Here is a 17,500-nt window from a genome sequence, read left to right as displayed (position 1 = left end):
CTTTTTATCTTCATTCGTCTTGTCTGTTGTTCTCTTCTGTTCCTGCTCTTCTTTGTCTTTCTGGTTATTGTGTTCCTTTCTGTCATTTTTTTCTTTTTTTCATTTTATTGCTGTCCTCCTTCCTCGTCTTATCATCAACATTATTATTTTCATTGGTGTTATTATTACTTTCTATTCTTTTCTTTCTTCCTGTTTTTCTCTTTGTTTTTTCCTCTTCTCTTGTGTCTCTTTCTATTTGTTTTGTGTTTTTTTCCCTCTTCTCTTTATAACACGGTTTTGTTTCAGTCTTCCCCCTCACTTCCCCTTCCTCCCTTACCCTCATTTCCCCTCATATCCTCAATTTTTAGCACCACTTCACATTCACTGCCTTCCTTCCCTCAATTTCCCTTCATCTTTTGCACTCACATCTTCATTCCCTCCTTCATCTTCCTCCTTTATTTCTCTATTTATTGTCCTTCACTTGTACCTCCCTCTCCTCCTCCTCCTCTTCCTTCTTCTTTTGTTGTTGTTGTTGTTGTTGTTGTTGATTTTGTTGTTCTTCTCTTCCTTCTCCTACTCCTTTCATTCTTCCTTCTTTCTTTCTCCTTTTTTTCTTTCACTCCTCCTTCTTTTCCTCTTGCTCCTCCTCCTCTTCTTCTTCATTCTTCTCCTCCTCCTCCTCCTCCTCCTCCTCCTCCTCCTCCTCCTCCTCCTCCTCCAAGAACTAAAAAAAAAAAATTTCTCTCGTCTAGAAGGTCAACGACTCACAAATAATAAGATAATTTCCTCCATTTTGTTTCTTTCCCCTTTATTTATTCCCTTCCTTCTTTTCTTTCTTTGATCTATTTTATTCCTTAATTATCCATTGCTAATTTTTTTTCGTCTAATTTTTTCACTTGTCGTATTTGTCTTATTCGTTCATTTTCCAGCTTTTTTCGTCTTTTCTGTAAAAAAAAAATCCTGGTTTTTTTTTAAGCATTTTTTCATATATTTCAATTTTTTTTGATGATTTTTTTTTTAATATATGTATTTTTTTTCCTTTTTCCCACTTTCATCAGTATCATTTTCTTTTTCTGCACTTAATTAATTACTATGAAAAGGTGCACGTCTCTCTCTCTCTCTCTCTCTCTCTCTCTCTCTCTCTCTCTCTCTCTCTCTCTGTTTTTTTCCCTCCTCCTAATTATATTTAGCCTCAAAGAGTGATCCCCGCTGAGAGTGACAACCCCAACACCTCGTCTCTCTCTCTCTCTCTCTCTCTCTCTCTCTCTCTCTCTCTCTCTCTCTCTCTCTCTCTCTCTGAAGACGGGGCTATGGTGCGTAAGGGAGTGAAAATAAGAGGAAGGAAAGATATATAGTGAGAATAGTAGTGGCAGTAGTAGTGGTAGTAGTTGTGGTGGTGGTGGTGATAGTAGTAATAGTAGTAGTAGTAGTAGTAGTAGTAGTAGTAGTAGTGGTTGTGGTGGTGGTGGTGGTGATAGAGCTATTATTATTATTATTATTATTATTATTATTATTATTATTATTATTATTATCATTATTATTATCATTATTATTATTATTATTATTCCCCGAGCGGAGCGAGGAGTTTCTAATTTTGTTAGCACACATCTCTACAACCCACCGCTCCGCCTGGCCCCTGGGGGGTACAACGATGATTTGGCCAGGAGCACCTTTCGGTGTCCATCGCATATAAAAATTGTAATTTCCGTCTCAGAAACACCGCTTAATAACTTTTTAACGGCGCATCTTTCTTATTTTATGAGATTTCTTCGTCAGACGCATCGTTTTGCCGTATTTTGCATATTTTGCCGTAACTCACTTCATACACGGGATAGCCAGTTTTGGTTGACATCTTCAGACTCAGCAATGACTGTAGAATCAAGATGTATTGTAAAAACTTCGCCAAAACGAAAAAGGAAATGGTATTACGACAAACTGAACTGTGATGTTAAAAAAAGTTTATAACACGTTTTACTTATGCTGCTATTTTCAACAGTTAAGCATTGAATGCTGAAATATATTATTACAGTAAGTAAGAAAAACTCTCGTGAACACGATAGTGTGATGAGAATGCAGATAAACCTCCAAATATTGAAAATACAGAGTCATTTATAGCAACAAGTCACTCTCCGCAACCATCATGGCAGCGCGACACTTTGGCGTGGCGTGTGCAAGCAGAGTGAAGTCAGACACCAAACAACAGGGACGGTACTTATAAAAAGTCATAAATAGTACCCACAATTATTGTACTCATGGTTATGAAAAATTCATATATATATATATATATATATATATATATATATATATATATATATATATATATATATATATATATATATATATATATATATATATATATATATATATATATATATATATATATATATATATTATTATTATTATTATTATCATTATTATCATTATTATTATTATAATTATTATTATTATTATTATTATTATTATTATTATTACTATTATTATTATTATTATTATTATTATTATTATTATTATTATTATTAGTAGTAGTAGTAGTAGTAGTAGTAGTAGTAGTAGTAGTAGTAGTAGTAGTAGTAGTAGTACTAGTAGTAGCAGCAGTAGTAGCAGTCGCCGTCGTCGTCGAAGGAGGAGGAGAAGGAGGAGGAGGACGAGTAAACACACACACATACACACACACCACACACACACACACACACACACACACACACACACACACACACACACACACACACAATGAGGCGACAGGTGTTTTTGTTTACCTGGGCAGAGATAAACCCACAGACAGGTGTACGGGGCTAATTCCTTCATTCTCTCCTAGCGTCACCTCTTCACCTTCACTCCTTGCTTCTGTTAATGATCCTCTTGAGTTAGGAAATAATATTTTTACCTAGTTTATTTTCGTTCTTAAATGTTTCGTTGTGAATTGTGTTGATATTTAAGTTTTTTTTTTATTATTAATTCTCTTGTTGATACCGTTAACTTGTATTTTTACTTATTAAGATTATTAAGATTATTCCGTGCTCTAAAGTTTTATTATTATTTCTACCATTGATATAATTTAATTCATGAAAGTTTTTTTTATATATATCTAGATTTTTCCATGTTCTTCACAAGTTTTATTTTCATGTTCGTTCACTTTTTAAAACATGTATCTGATTATTTTATTCTAACAAGTCGAGAAAATTTATTGGTATTTATTTATTTATACATATTTATCTTTTTTGTTATCAACGTAGGTAAGAGAAAAAATTTGCCAAAAAATATTGAATATTCTCTTTAATTATTATTTGCATTTTGGTTTACATTCTTAAGTTTTCGATAATTAATTTCTGAACATTAATTACTGAGTGCAATATGTGTTCTCTCTCTCTCTCTCTCTCTCTCTCTCTCTCTCTCTCTCCTCTCTCTCTCTCTCCTCTCTCCTCTCTCTCTCTCTCTCTCTAATTAAGTGGAAGGAGGACGCTTCTATTATTCCCGCTCAGCATAATTACCTGAAGAAGGCCATGAACATTAGTCTGCGTCAGGAGGCTCCTCTCTCTCTCTCTCCTCTCTCTCCTCTCTCTCTCTCTCTCTCTCTGCTCTCTCTCTCTCTCTCTCTCTCTCTCCAACACTTCCTTCACTTAACGATTCCATGCAACAATTACTTATTTTCAACACACCACAATCTACAGTAATGTATCTTAACAAAACCTAACTTGCCTAACCTAACCTTAACCTAACCTAACCTAACCTAAACCTAACCTAACCTACTTTCATCTAACCCTAACCTAACTCTAACCTAACCTAACCTAACCTAACTCTAACCTAACCTAACCAAAGCAAAGAACTAAGTGAATAAATGAAAAAAAAATAAAAAATTCAACACAACACGAATGAAACGATACTACATTGCTTTACCTGCCATCCCCTACCTGTTTCTCTCCCTCACCCCCTTAAGAAATACAGGTAACAGCTACAGACAGGTGATAAAGGATAAAGGTAATTTAAGGTAAAGCTCATCTAAACAGTAAAAAAAAAAAAGAAATTGTTTACTCACCTGTATGAAGAAAACTTTCCGATTGTTTATCCTTTTCATTCGCTGGTGGTGGTGGTGGTGGGTGGTGGTGGTGGTGGTGGTGGGCCCGCCTGAAACAGAGACGCAAGATCGATATTACTGATAAGCGTGGGTGCTGTATCCTCGCTGCAGGTGCTGGTGTGAAAAGACCCAACAGACACGGTGCATCCAAAATAGGTTAGTCTCCGTCCACCTCTCCCTTTGGACTCAGCCCTGCTCCCCGTGACGCATCTAACGCACGTCTCAGACACACGCACACACACACACACACACACACACACACACACACACACACACACACACACAATGGTAGTAGTGGTGGTGGCGTTGTTGTTGGTAGGTAGTAGTAGTAGTAGTAGTAGTAGTAGTAGTAGTAGTTGTAGTAGCAGAAGTAGTAGTAGTAGTAGTAGTAATAGTAGTAGTAGTAGTAGTAGTAGTAGTAGTAGTAGTAGTAGTTGCTGTAATAGATTACTGACAAAATTTTAAATGCAACTTCTTAAGAAACACGTCTCAAAACACACAGTAGTAGTAGTAGTAGTAGTAGTAGTAGTAGTAGTAGTAGTAGTAGTAGTTCACCTACAGAATTCTAAATACAACTTCCTAACAAGAAACACAGAAAGAAATTACGGAGTTTTGTCCAAATGTAAATAATATTACTACCCGTAAGAAAAATATACATAGAAGGGAAAAATCTTGAGTATTTTGGAGCATAATTCTTCTGTGTAAATCTTGAATACCGCACACACACACACACACACACACACACACACACACACACACACACACACACGATAACACAAACTAAACCCACTCCATTTATTTTACGTAAGACAGTCCTCCTCCTCCTCCTCCTCCTCCTCCTCCTCCTCCTCCTCCTCCTCCTCCTCCTCCTCCTCCTCCTCCTCCTCCTCTTCCTCCTCCTCCTCCTCCTATATTAAACACCCTAATCACAATAACACAACCTCACAAGCCCCACCACAACACCCATCACCCAATCAAAGTTCTTTTTACCTAAGACAGTTGCTCCTCCTCCTTTATCTCCTACTCCTCTTCTTCCTTCTTCTACACTAAACACAACAACCACAAAAACACAATCTCACAACCCCCCCCCCACCACAACACCCCACCCTCACATCACCCCGTCACCCCATCAAAGTTCCAGGCGCCATCAAAACCCCGTCACCGCCACACTTCCCGCTGCCGTCACCGCCACACAGCGCGCGCCGCCCCATCTTCCCTTCCCTCAGTCGGTCCTCATCTCGCTGGAAAGTGGGGGCAGTGTTACTAACGTTCCTCCCACACCGACCGCCCTTCCAGACCCTGCCAGCGGGACCTTAACCCTGCAACACCAGCTGGAAAGGAAGCAGGGGCAGGAGGAGAGAAGTAAAGGACGTGACTGCAGGACTGGATCGCGCGGAGGACGTCAAGGGAACAGCCTGGAAATTGTCTCAAAATGTCCCTTTAGTAACACTGTGGTGGAGAAAATGACTCCTCCATCCCTCCTCTTCCCCCTGGACCCCTCCCCGCCTCCCCTCCTGCGCCTCCCTCTCCAGCGGCACCACAGGGGGCGTCGCTCCCCTTCCTCGACGACATAGCGGCCAATCAGCGGGGGGCATCGATTCCAGGCACCGTCCAGGAGGCGAGACGCGTTTTCTGTTGCCTGGATCGCGGTGCCTGGAGGGGAAACTTAAGCAAACGTGGTTCTGTCTATACGTTAACTTCTCTTTGTTACTCTGAGTTACATAAGGCAAGGGGCATCACGAGGGGAGTCACTAAGAGCATCACGAAGGGCGTCACGAAGGGCGTCTCTGGTACCTGCAAAAATCAGAAATTCTCACAAGCTGGGAGTGTAAGAGTGAAAGCGAGAATGAGAGTACGGAGATAGAGATAGAGAGGAGGAGAGGAGGCTGCGAAGTCCTTCCCGTCATTACAGTGGCAAGGGAGAGAGGGAGAGTGAGGGAGAGAGGGAGAGGGAGAGAGAGGGAGAGAGAGAGGGAGGGAGAGAGAGAGAGAGGGAGAGAGGGAGAGTGTTTTAAGAGCGCCTCCAGTTAACGTTGATGGAGGAGAGTTCGGTAATGACGCCTGGGAGAGTGTGATGGCGATGATGTGTGTGTGTGTGTGTGTGTGTGTGTGTGTGTGTGTGTGTGCGATGGAGGCGGCACACACACACACTAACACGTCTTAGCTCGCTTTCTCCTTCTGTTTCACTCCATCGGCTGACTGTTAAGTGAGCGAGTGAGTGAGTGAGTGAGTGAGTGAATGAGTGTCGCTTCTCTCCACACACTCATTCGCCTCATTCACTCGCCTCTCTTCCCTCCATCAGCCATCGTGAGTGAGTGAGTGAGTGAGTGTCTATGTTTTTTTTAGGCAGTCACTCGTCTGTCTAGTAGTCTCTATTAGCTAAGAGAAGAGTTGAGTGAGTGAGTGAATGAGTGAGTGAATGAGAAAGGGAGTGTGAGTCTACGCACGCACGCACGCACGCACACTCCCCACAAGTGCTCCATTTATTTTATAGTATGTTGATAATTTCCTAGAATCCCTAACCGAATTATTATTATTATTATTATTGTTATTATTATTATTATTATTATTATTATTATTATTATTATTATTATTATTATTGTTGTTGTTATCATTATCATTTTTTTGTTATTACCATCATTATCATCATTGTTCTTTTTCTTCGTTTTTCTTATGATCATTATCATTATTGTTATTATTATCATTTCATACGTGCAGGAGGTCGGTCAGAGAGAGAGAGAGAGAGAGAGAGAGAGAGAGAGAGAGAGAGAGAGAGAGAGAGAGAGAGAGAGAGAGAGAAACACCACCACCCATCCCTGCCACCACCACCACAACCACCACCGCCACCTCAGAGGTTATCGCTTCATCTGGCAACACTTTGAGTAAGGAGAGAAAATGAACTTAATGACAAAAACGAGGCGAGGAGTTTACGAGGTTTGCTTAACACCGCTGATAACACACCGCTGGTATTCCTCTTGTCCTACACTGCGGGGCCACAAAGGAACCTGGTATTGCTATTAATTATGTCAGGCGAGTGTTTGTTTCCCCCCCCCCACGTCCTCCTCCCTCTCGCGTCCTTCTAAGTCTTTCCATCTAACTCGCTAAAAAAAAAAAATAATAGTAAGAAGAAAAGCGAGAAAAGTAAGGGAAAGTAATGATTTTCTTGTGGGTTTGGTTGTGGGTTTTATTTTTCTTAACATTTCATCTTGAGCAATGCATAAATAGATGAATGGATAAATAAGGTAAAGGAAACAAATAATATACAAGTGAATGAATGAATGAATAAATAAATAAATAAGATAAAATAAAATAAAATAAATAAATAAGCAAACAAAATACAAAAAAAGCTTGCTGTCGTTGTTAATTTACAAAAGGTGAATAACAAGTGAAAATAAGAAAAAAGAAAAAAAACATTTATTTTATTTATTTATTTATTTTATTTATTTATTTATTTTTTTTTTTAGTGCTTCGTGTTATCAATGACAGCGCACCTTGAATAATAATAAGCACTTCCTTTCGCTATCAATTTTAAGACAAGATCTCCCCTCCCTCAAAAAAAAAAAAAAAAAGGAAGTAGAAAAAAAGAAGAAAAAAAAAAAAAGCAAATTCACTTGCATTTTCAGCTACAATTCGCATCTTCACCAACACAACACACTTTACCCCTTTGACTCCTGAATAACTTTATTTCCAGCAATCCTAAGCAATTTTACTCATCAAAAATTAACCCTTTCACTGCGATACGGTACAATTAACAACACCAGAAGTAATGCATGAAATCTTCAAGAGCACCTACTAAAGGATTAAAGAGAGTATATTTTTGAAATTTCTACCCAGTTTAAAGATTGGAGGTGGCTGTAGAACAAATAAAGATGACCCAGAGTGATTGGTAATTAAGGAAAGATGAACCAAGCAACAATCAAAGGGTTAAGGTACAAGGACAAAAAAGCTTTACTACACAAATATTCAATGATGCTTTTTAACGCGAGTGTTGTCTTTCAGAATCTCAATGTAAACATGTAATATCAAGCTGAGAAGAAGCTGTAGCGGTCAAGAAATTAAATAATCACGAATACCTGTTTTCTGCTACTAATTAAGCTTTTTACTGCTGTTAGGCACATCTTTCCCACACCACTAAGCACTGGGAGACATTTCATTCTGCTCTACAGCCACCTTTAAACACTATAATGGCTAAAAAAACAACAACAACAACTATTCTTCTAATCCTTTTTCTTTCCTGTAGACACTTATAAGGGTTGCATACATTGTCCTTAGTATTGTGGATGATTGCATATCGCTGGGAAAGGATTAACGACAGGTAGCAACCCTTTGTTCCCATTCACCAAAAGTCGCCTTATCTCTTCTTCAAACACTCCCTGCCTCCATTAAAAAAATAAAAATAATAATAATAATAATAATAATAAATAAATAAATAAATAAATAAATAAATAAAATAAGAAAATCTATCTCCAGTCTCCCCTCCATCACCTCATAAAAAAACTGCCATAAAAAGAAAAAGAGAAGCAATAATTTCCTCGTACATCCGACAATAATTTCTATAATCACGCGACTACCAACTACAGGTGAGGTTTGGGGGGGGGGTGGCCAGGTGTGAGGGGCGGCAGGTGAGGGGTTCAGGTGAGGGAGGTGGACTGTGGCGCCGCTGTACTGTAGGTGGTGATGAAGGTTTGGCTTAATTAACTCCTTCACTGGTATGATCATTTCTTGCCACTTAGAGCGCAATGGAAAATAAAAAAAAATGTTTGGATGACACATAAAAAGGAGAAATAAGAGGTCAATTTAGCTCTTAAGGCGACAGATATATTAAGGAGCTACTGCAAAAAATAACTGTCTAAAAAGCTGAATGTGATTACAAGGAGAAATTATCTAACTCAACCCTTTCACTTATTTGCCACATCTTCTCATAACCCTTTCATTGCCACTTGGTACACCTTTCCCCAACTACCAATCACCGTGAGACGTGTTTACTTCTTCTGCAGCCACATCCAATCTTTGAAATGAGAAGAAATTGCTTGTAAAGACTTCACGCATTGCTTCTGGTGCTGTTAACTGTTCCATGTCAGAGTGAGAGTCAATGCTTAACCACAGGAATAATGACTATAAAAAAAAAACTATCAAGCTTAAATTTTTCCCTATATTACTCAAGACACTTAAAAAAAAAAAAAAAATTGTATGAAAAATAGGAGAAAAATAAGCCATAAAACTACAAAACTGACACAGGAATGTCTGAAGAAGCTGTAGATAATTATGGGAAGAAATGGTGCATCAGTGGAAGGTTAAGAGGGAGCTGTCCTGAAGGCGCCGGTGGGAGTCAATTTAGTCATCACGCTTGGGAACCTGACCCTAGGACGTTCACCGCCGCCCCCCGTGACTCACGCTGGCAGGTGACGAGCACAGGTGAGTGAGTACAGGTGCTTCCTCAGGTGTTTTTATCTTCATCTTTTATTATTATTGCCATTATTTCCTCACTACGTGCCAAGCAGACCACCAAGAAAAGAATAAATAAGTGAATGGAAAATAAAAGTAAAAAATAGAAAAAAAATCAAGAAAGGAAAAAGTGACGATGAGTGAACAAGACAAAAAAAAAATTATCATTATTTCTTTCCTAAGTGCGAAGAAGATTAGAAAAAGAAAAAAAAATAAGGGTAAGGAAAATATATAATAGAAAACAAAGGAAACATTAAAAAATTTCCGTTTAAGTGCTACCATTACCTCTTATAGAAGGAAAATAAAAAAAAATATTATCATAACCTGCAAAGGAGATAATCAACAAAAAGAGGGGAAATAAGTAAAAAAAAAAAAAAAAGTATGCGCAATTTCCGTTCAAGTGCTACTGTGGAAAAAGGAAATAAAGAGAACAGAAAAGAATTACAGATTAAAACTGACCTTAGGCACTGAGGAAATTACGGAGGTGAAGTATCATAACTTAATCAACATCCCGGGACGCCATTACGGAGGAGGAGGAGGAGGAGGAGGAGGAGGAGGAGGAGGAGAAGGAGGAGGAGGAAGGAGTAGGGCGAGCGAGTGGGAATGTTTCATCGCTAGAGGGCAAGCGGAGAGGATCGTGTCTCGTTTTCTATTGGTCATGTGGGGATGGAATGTAATGGAGGCGTCCAGCAAAGCCACGAGCAGTGACTCAACTAAACCTGGAAGGCGCTGCAAGGTCGTCTAATCATGCAGGGAGAGAGAGAGAGAGAGAGAGAGAGAGAGAGAGAGAGAGAGAGAGAGAGAGAGAGAGAGAGAGAGAGAGAGAGAGAGAATTCAGGAGTAATGTAATCTAAAACCTTGTTGAAAAAAAATCCTAACTAAAAGAAAAAAAGAATATCCCTAGAACTCTTGACAATTCTCTCTCTCTCTCTCTCTCTCTCTCTCTCTCTCTCTCTCTCTCTCTCTCTCTCTCTCTCTCTCAGGTCGTCCCCAAGTGCGTTGCATCACAGGGAGAAACAGAACCAGGAAACATTTGAGAAGCACCTTGGAAACACTCACTCACTCACTCACTCACTCACTCACTCACTCACTCATCCATCCATCCATACACTCGTCCATCCATCCATGAACATAGTGTCTCAAATATTTCCAACATTTATGAAACATTTGCGTAACAGTCTGGAAACAATGGCGTGACAGCCCTTAAGGGAACCAGGAAGAATCTAAAAGAACCGGGAGGGGTCTAGGTGAACCGGAAGGAGACTAAGAGAACCGGGAGGAGTCTAAGCCTCTAAGGGAACCAGAAGGAGGCCAAGGGAACCGGGAGGAGACTAAAAGAACTGACAGCCTGGCGTCTCCCGGTTCGTTCTGGGCATCATCTGAAGTCCTCTTGTGATTGGCCAATTGTACGGTGATTATCCATGATGTACTGCGGTCGTTTGTACCACTCCACTACTCCACCCCCCCCACCCACCCCCAAAATGCTCCTCCCGGGCCTGTACCGCCGCCACTTTTTTTTCTTCTTTATTTGTGTGTGTGTGTGTGTGTGTTCGTAATAGTAGTAATAATAGTAGTTGTGGTAGTATTAGTAGTATTAGTAGTAGTAGTAGTGGTGGTGGTGGTGGTGGTGGTGGTGGTGGCAACGTAAAACAACAGAAACAGGACAGGACGCGAAAAAAAAAGAAAAAACTCAACGTGGTAAAATGATAGCAAGAGGAAAATTGATCTGTATTAGGAGCGAGGCATCGAGGAGGAGGAGGAGGAGGAGGAGGAGGAGGAGGAGGAGGAGGAGGAGGAGGAGGAGGAGGCAGCAGAGGCAGGAGCGGCGGGGACTTAACGAGAGGATGGCGTGACCTTCCGCTATGAACGACCCGCCCCTCCACGCCCTCCAACGCCGCCCATTCGCAACTATTCGTCAGTAGCAACACTTGAAACTCCCAACACTCAACACACTCATTCCTTCATTCCCCACCACCCTCGCAACACTCAAACAGCACTCCCAAGCGCACTCAAAGAAGGAAGGTAAGAGGTTAAAGTGCATGAGGTGAAGTTGCGTGCGTGGAAAGGTGAACGAAAGTCAGAGGAACAGGTGATACGCTTTGGTAATTACTAAGGTGATGTATGCTCACCTATTGGGACTCATCGCTGTCTGTTCGCTCATTTTCAGGGAAGAGGGGAAGCTGCCGTACCGCCATTTTTTAAGGGTCAGATGTTACGTTAGATGGTGGGAGATGGAAGGGGATGGAGGGGAATGGAGGGGAGGAGAGAAACGTCACACTTCATTGTCTTCTCTCTCTTCATTTTTTGTGTGTCTTTCTTTTCTTTTTTCCCCTCACCATCATCCTGGTCTTCTTTCATTTCCTTTTCTTTTCCTTTACTTTCTCCTCTCACACACCATCCTCCTCTTCCCTCCTCGTTTCCTTTTGTTGTTTTTTTTCTTATCCTTTATTCTTCTTTTGTCACATACCATCTTTCTCTTCTCTCTTCTCCTTGCTTTTTCCTCTTTTTCTTTTCCATCTTTTCTTCTGTTATTTAGTCTTTTTTTTTTCTCTTTTCTCCAAATTTTTCTTTTCTTCTTAAATTCTCTTGTCCTTTATCCTCCCTTTCCCTTTCCTCTCTTCTTCTCTCTCTCGGATGACAGAATACGTACGTACATACATCAGAAGTTCCCTACAATTAAGTTTCCTGTACAGTTTCCCCCATTTCAGTGTTTCAACCACACCACCACACCATCACTCCTTTGTCCCTCGTGGTGTTTCTCGCAGTCACAGCCAAAATCTACCCCATGTTTAAGTTTCAAGACCCACGGACGAAGAGAAAACAGCAGAAGGAGGATAAGGAGGAGGAAGAATTGTTATGCTTTAGGCAGGAGAGGTTCTAAAAAGAGGACATCTAACTCAGAATCATTTGGTTACGAGTCCAACACCTTACCGCAGAGCCACCCCTCGAAAGGAACGGAACAGAAAACGGATTCATGAGATGACGTGAGGGTCCGGTAGCGAATTTGTCCCTCGCGTCTTGTGTAAATATTCCGTGGGGAGAGAAAATGGGGCGTCGGTCTATAACTCTACAAAGAAAACGATATCCGTGCCTCGCGTGTGTTGCTCCCGTGTTGTTTGTTGTTCCTTGGGTTGTTTTCTCGTGTTTCCCGTCGCGATTGCCCTGTGTTCGTGCGTTAGTTGGTTTGTTTTAGGGAAGCTTCCGTGCTCACGTGTCCCCATCGCGTTACTCAGACAATAGGTTAGTGAAGGTACGTGAATTAGTGGGTCTGTGTGTAGGAAGTGTTTTTTCAGTGTTTCCTGTGTTTATTTCTCGCTGTCTGGAGCCTTAAATGCTGATACTTCGCGTTATTTAGGTAAAGGTAAGCGAGGGAACGTGAGTCAGTGGATCTGTGTGTATATGGGAGTGTTTTGTTTGTGGTTCTTTGCTGTTTGAAGACTTAGATACTTGTTTTATTTAACCCGTTCACCGCTAGTCAATTTTTTCCCATAATTACCTACAACTTTTAAGATATCTATTTTATTCATCTATTTACTTTTTTTTGTACTACAGTGTCTAAAATATGTACTTCTGTCGTTTAGCAAATACGCAATTCTTATCTATTATCTTTTTTCTTCATGTCCATCCAAGCAATTCATTAAAGTCCCCCTCAGTGTTAACAAAAGACAAGCATAGCAGTAAAAGGCTCAAGGATTTCAACATTTCTCATTATTTACGTAAAGTAAGTAAGAGAACATCAGTCAGTGCGTGCGTGCGTGTGTGTCGGTGGGGAGGGTAAAGGAGCAGTGTTTTTTTGTAGTATTTCATGTTTATTCCTTGCTATTAGGGGAGTGAGAATGTTGTGTTATTTAAGGATTTCGTCATTTCGCTTTACTCAGGCAATAGGTTAATGAAAATACGTGACTCTGTAGAAGTAGTTTGTTTTTTATTTTGTGTGTGTGTGTGTGTGTGTGTGTGTGTGTGTGTGTGTGTGTGTGTGTGTGTGTGTGTGTGTGTGTGTGTGTATGTGTGTGTGTGTGTGTGTGTGTGTGTTCCTTGCTATTTGGAGACTCTAAGCTTGTTTTATTTAAGGATTTCAACATTTTGCGTTACTCATGTCTATCTGTGTGTGTGTGTGTGTGCGTGTGAATGTTGCTTAGTATTCATGTATTTATTCCTTCCTCTCTGAAGAGTTAAATGTTGTCTTATTTAAGGATTTCAACACCTTTATTCTTACCCTACGTTTCATCTCAAATCCCGCGCCATTTCCTGTCATTCACAGGCTTAGAACTCGTCTTGCTTTGAATGTATGTTAAAATGTTTGCAGTATTTTGCTTAATTCCTTGTCATTGGGAGACGAAATATTTGTACAAGTCGCCAGATTGAAAAGAAACACACGATTCTCTTCAATGAACCAAAATTTGAGAGACAAAGGTGTTTACATCCTCACTGAACACATGATTAAGTTTTCTGGTAAAAGCGAATAAGACACGAAATAACAATATTCTCACAGATACTTCTTTAAAATCTTTCTTATTCTCACAATGACAAGGAAAGGCGTAGATTTTGGGGATCTGTGCAGCTTTTTTCTTTCTACCTTTTTTTTATAACAAATTATGCGTCATTTGTTCTCACTGGCAGACTCAAAACTCGTCTTTCTTTACATGTATGCACGAATAATGCCGTGTTTGATCTTATTCCTTGTCATTTGAGGATTTTAAAAGTTGGTTCATGCAAGGATATCAACACCTCTTTTTTTTTTATTTCAAATTTAAGAACATAATAACACAACAAGGGAAGCTGCAGGAAGCCATCAGGATACGCGTAGCAGTCCCTTTCATGAAGCATACCTACCTGTTTCCACCTGTCATCCTCATCCATAAATTTGTCTGATCTTCTTTTAAAGCTCCCTATTTCACGCCATTCCTTGTCATCGTGGAAACTGGAGCGTCTAATTTTAAAATGCGTTGGTGAATGTTGGAATTTTTGTGTCTGATTTTTTATTTATTTATTTATCTATTTATTTTATTTATTTATTTTTTTGTTATTAGAGAATTTAAGGTCTTTTGTCCTTAAATTTCGGTTCAATGAGAAGAATCACTTTATTATTATTATTATTATTATTATTATTATTATTATTATTATTATTATTATCATTATTATTATTATTATTATTATCATCTGGTGACTTGTATTTTTAGGGTTTAAGTTTTTTCTTTCAATTTACGCGCTAAAAAATATATATATCGTGTGCTGTGTGGATTAAGAGTGGTTGTTATCTGTTCTTTTCCTTCCCCTTTCAGGAACAGGAGTGATATTAATTTCACTCATTCTAAGAGCGTTAAATATTGGAGGGTGATGAAAATATTTGTATCAGAGCGTCCACAACAAAGGGGTTAAGATACTTCACGTTAAAATATTTACAAATGATTCTCACTTCACCCCAACCCACAGCTTAGTGTTAGTTTAGGTTAAGTTTTGTTAAGTTGGGATGAGATGGAACACGATAGGTTAGGTTAGGTTAAGTTAGGTTAGATTAGGTACGTTTTTAAGTTAGATTAGGTTAGGTAAGGTTAGTTTTGGGAAGGTTAGGTACGGCTATATTTGGTTTGATTTGGTTACGTTAGGTTAGGTTATGATTCTTATGCTAGGTTACGCTAGGTCGTCAGGTTAGGTTAAGTTAGATAAGGTCAAGTCGTGTTAAGTTAAGTTAGATTACGTTAAAATAGGTTAGGATAATTAGATTAGGTTAAACTAATTTTCACGTTAAATTGCCCACATAACCTCACCCCACACAAAATCACAACTTTGCGTCATATTTCCACCCTCTGCCTGCCTCCGCCCTCTGTCCCTGTACGGCGCGGCGTGTATTGATGAGACTCGGAAGGGGACGAAGGCTATGGTCATCCCGAGGTTCCGTTGCGTCGCCGGAACTCGAGGCATGATGGAGGGGCCCATTTTGTATCATTCCGCGTCACCCACAGCGGCGCCGCGGCCCAAACGAGTCCGCTGCATCTCACTAAAGTATTGGACTGGTATTTTTAAGTGATAACATAAGTACGTATAGGAAAAAAAATAAAGCTTAAGGAATAATGGAATGTAAATGAAGAATTATTATATCTGTGATCATAACAAATCACTGGCACGAAATTTGAATTAGTTTCATGAGAGAATGAGAAAAAAATAAACAAAATGAGACTTAAGCAAAATAATGAAATAAAAATTGGCACAAAAAGTGAATGAAAAAGAGAAAATACACAAATAAATACATGTTATAATTATTCTCAAGCAATGTAACAATTTAAAATGCCTCAGGAATAAGTGAATGCATGCCAAGAATAATTGCAAGTGTCTTTCAAGAGTATAATAACAAAATTGTTATGAAATTCCTATTACCCTGAAATGAGAATAAAATAAAATAAAATAAATATATATATAAATACATGATCGAAGGGTCCTCTTGTAATATGATAATAGGAAACATGCATAGGATCTGGAATAATATAAGTAGAGAACGAAAGAAAATAGATATAAATACATGATAAAATTATTCTTCAACAACGTAATGATAGAAAACTTATGTAAATATCGTACTGATTTAAATAAAGAATAAAAGAGAAAGAGAAAAAAACATATAAACACATGATGAAATAATCTTTTAACAATATAATAGTGGTATAAAATTTTGAGTTACTTTCGATACAGAATGAAAAAAAAAAAAAAAAAAAAAAACAAGATATATAAACATATGACAAAATGACGCATGATGAAAGAAATTAATAGAGTAGATATTATCAAAACTATCCTTTACAAATAAGAGCGTGGAAGATTAGATTCTCTTATGTTTAAAGTAGATAAAAAGAGTAAATGGAAAAATAAATAAATATACCTGATAAAATGCTATGTGTTTGATGTATATTGTGTATGTATTCAAGTATAGAAATTCGAATGAGTCTTAGCAGAGATCATAGAAACTGAATAAATATGCATGAAAAAGTAAAGAAAGAAAGAAAGAAAGAAAGAAAGAAAGAAAGAAAGACAATGATAAGAATAAATTGGCAAATAAATAAATGAATAAATAAAAAAATAAGCAAATAAATAAATAGCATAAATAGTTACATTACTTTATAAATAAGAAACCTTCACCTTCTTTATCCATGAAATTTATCACGTCTCTCGAAACGTTATAACGATGCGGCTCAATTAAGTAATCAGTGTCTTTTAATTCTATATCAAGAGTTCGTATTTTTTGTTTTCTCTCCACAGGCTTCTCGTTCGTTCTTTATTATTCATCTACCGTTTTCTTTCTTTCTTTTTTTTTTTTCAACGTGCGATGTTTTGTTGTTTGTGTGAGACTGTGGCGGAGGAGACGACACTTTCATTCTTAAATATTCACTACTACTACTACAACTACTACTACTACTACTACTACTACTACTGCTGCTGCTGCTGCTAATGCTACTAAAATTACAACAACAGCAATAACAATGAGAAGGGGAAAAAAATAATAATACATAACACACACACACACACACACACACACACACACACACACACACACACGAGGTTAAAGTAGCCAAGCGTCGCGGGGGAAAAAAAAGAGAATGAAGAGGAGGAGGAGGAGGAGGAGGAGGAGGAGGAGGAGGAGGAGGAGGAGGAGGAGATGAGAAGGAGTAATTTTGATCCAATCGAAGGACGCGGCGTTAAAGGGGAGGACTCCATACCCTCTCTCTCTCTCTCTCTCTCTCTCTCTCTCTCTCTCTCTCTCTCTCTCTCTCTCTCTCTCTCTCTCTCTCTGCTCTTGCATGATCTCGTTTTGTTTATATTTAGACTTTACGATTTGAATGTGACAGTGTGTGTGTGTGTGTGTGTGTGTGTGTGTGTGTGTGTGTGTGTGTGTGTGTGTGTGTGTGTGTGTGTGTGTGTGTGTGTGTGTGTGTGTGTGTGTTTATCACGATTATGTTAAAAATAGAACAAAACAACTAGCCAACAAGGAAGACGCCACCATCACCATCACCACCACCA

The 17,500-nt window shown here is 38.9% G+C and overlaps 1 protein-coding gene across 5 annotated transcripts in view; it reads right to left on the bottom strand.

Moving 5' to 3' along the window:
* LOC135090202 (uncharacterized) overlaps positions 1-17,500 on the bottom strand; it is a 264,688-nt gene that overhangs the window by 57,638 nt on the left and 189,550 nt on the right. For all 5 annotated transcript variants that reach the window (XR_010261825.1, XR_010261826.1, XR_010261824.1 and 2 more), the window contains one exon: positions 4,013-4,101. Coding sequence is in view for 2 of the 5 variants with exons in the window: in XM_063986661.1 (XP_063842731.1) it covers positions 4,013-4,101 (89 nt within the window). In the remaining 3 variants the exon portion in view is untranslated. The remainder of the gene's footprint in view (positions 1-4,012; positions 4,102-17,500) is intronic.

Source organism: Scylla paramamosain, chromosome 34, assembly GCF_035594125.1.
Source record: "Scylla paramamosain isolate STU-SP2022 chromosome 34, ASM3559412v1, whole genome shotgun sequence".
Taxonomy (NCBI): domain Eukaryota; kingdom Metazoa; phylum Arthropoda; class Malacostraca; order Decapoda; family Portunidae; genus Scylla; species Scylla paramamosain.
The sequence above is the reverse complement of the archived record's forward strand: the minus strand, read 5'-3'. Positions and strand labels throughout refer to the sequence as shown.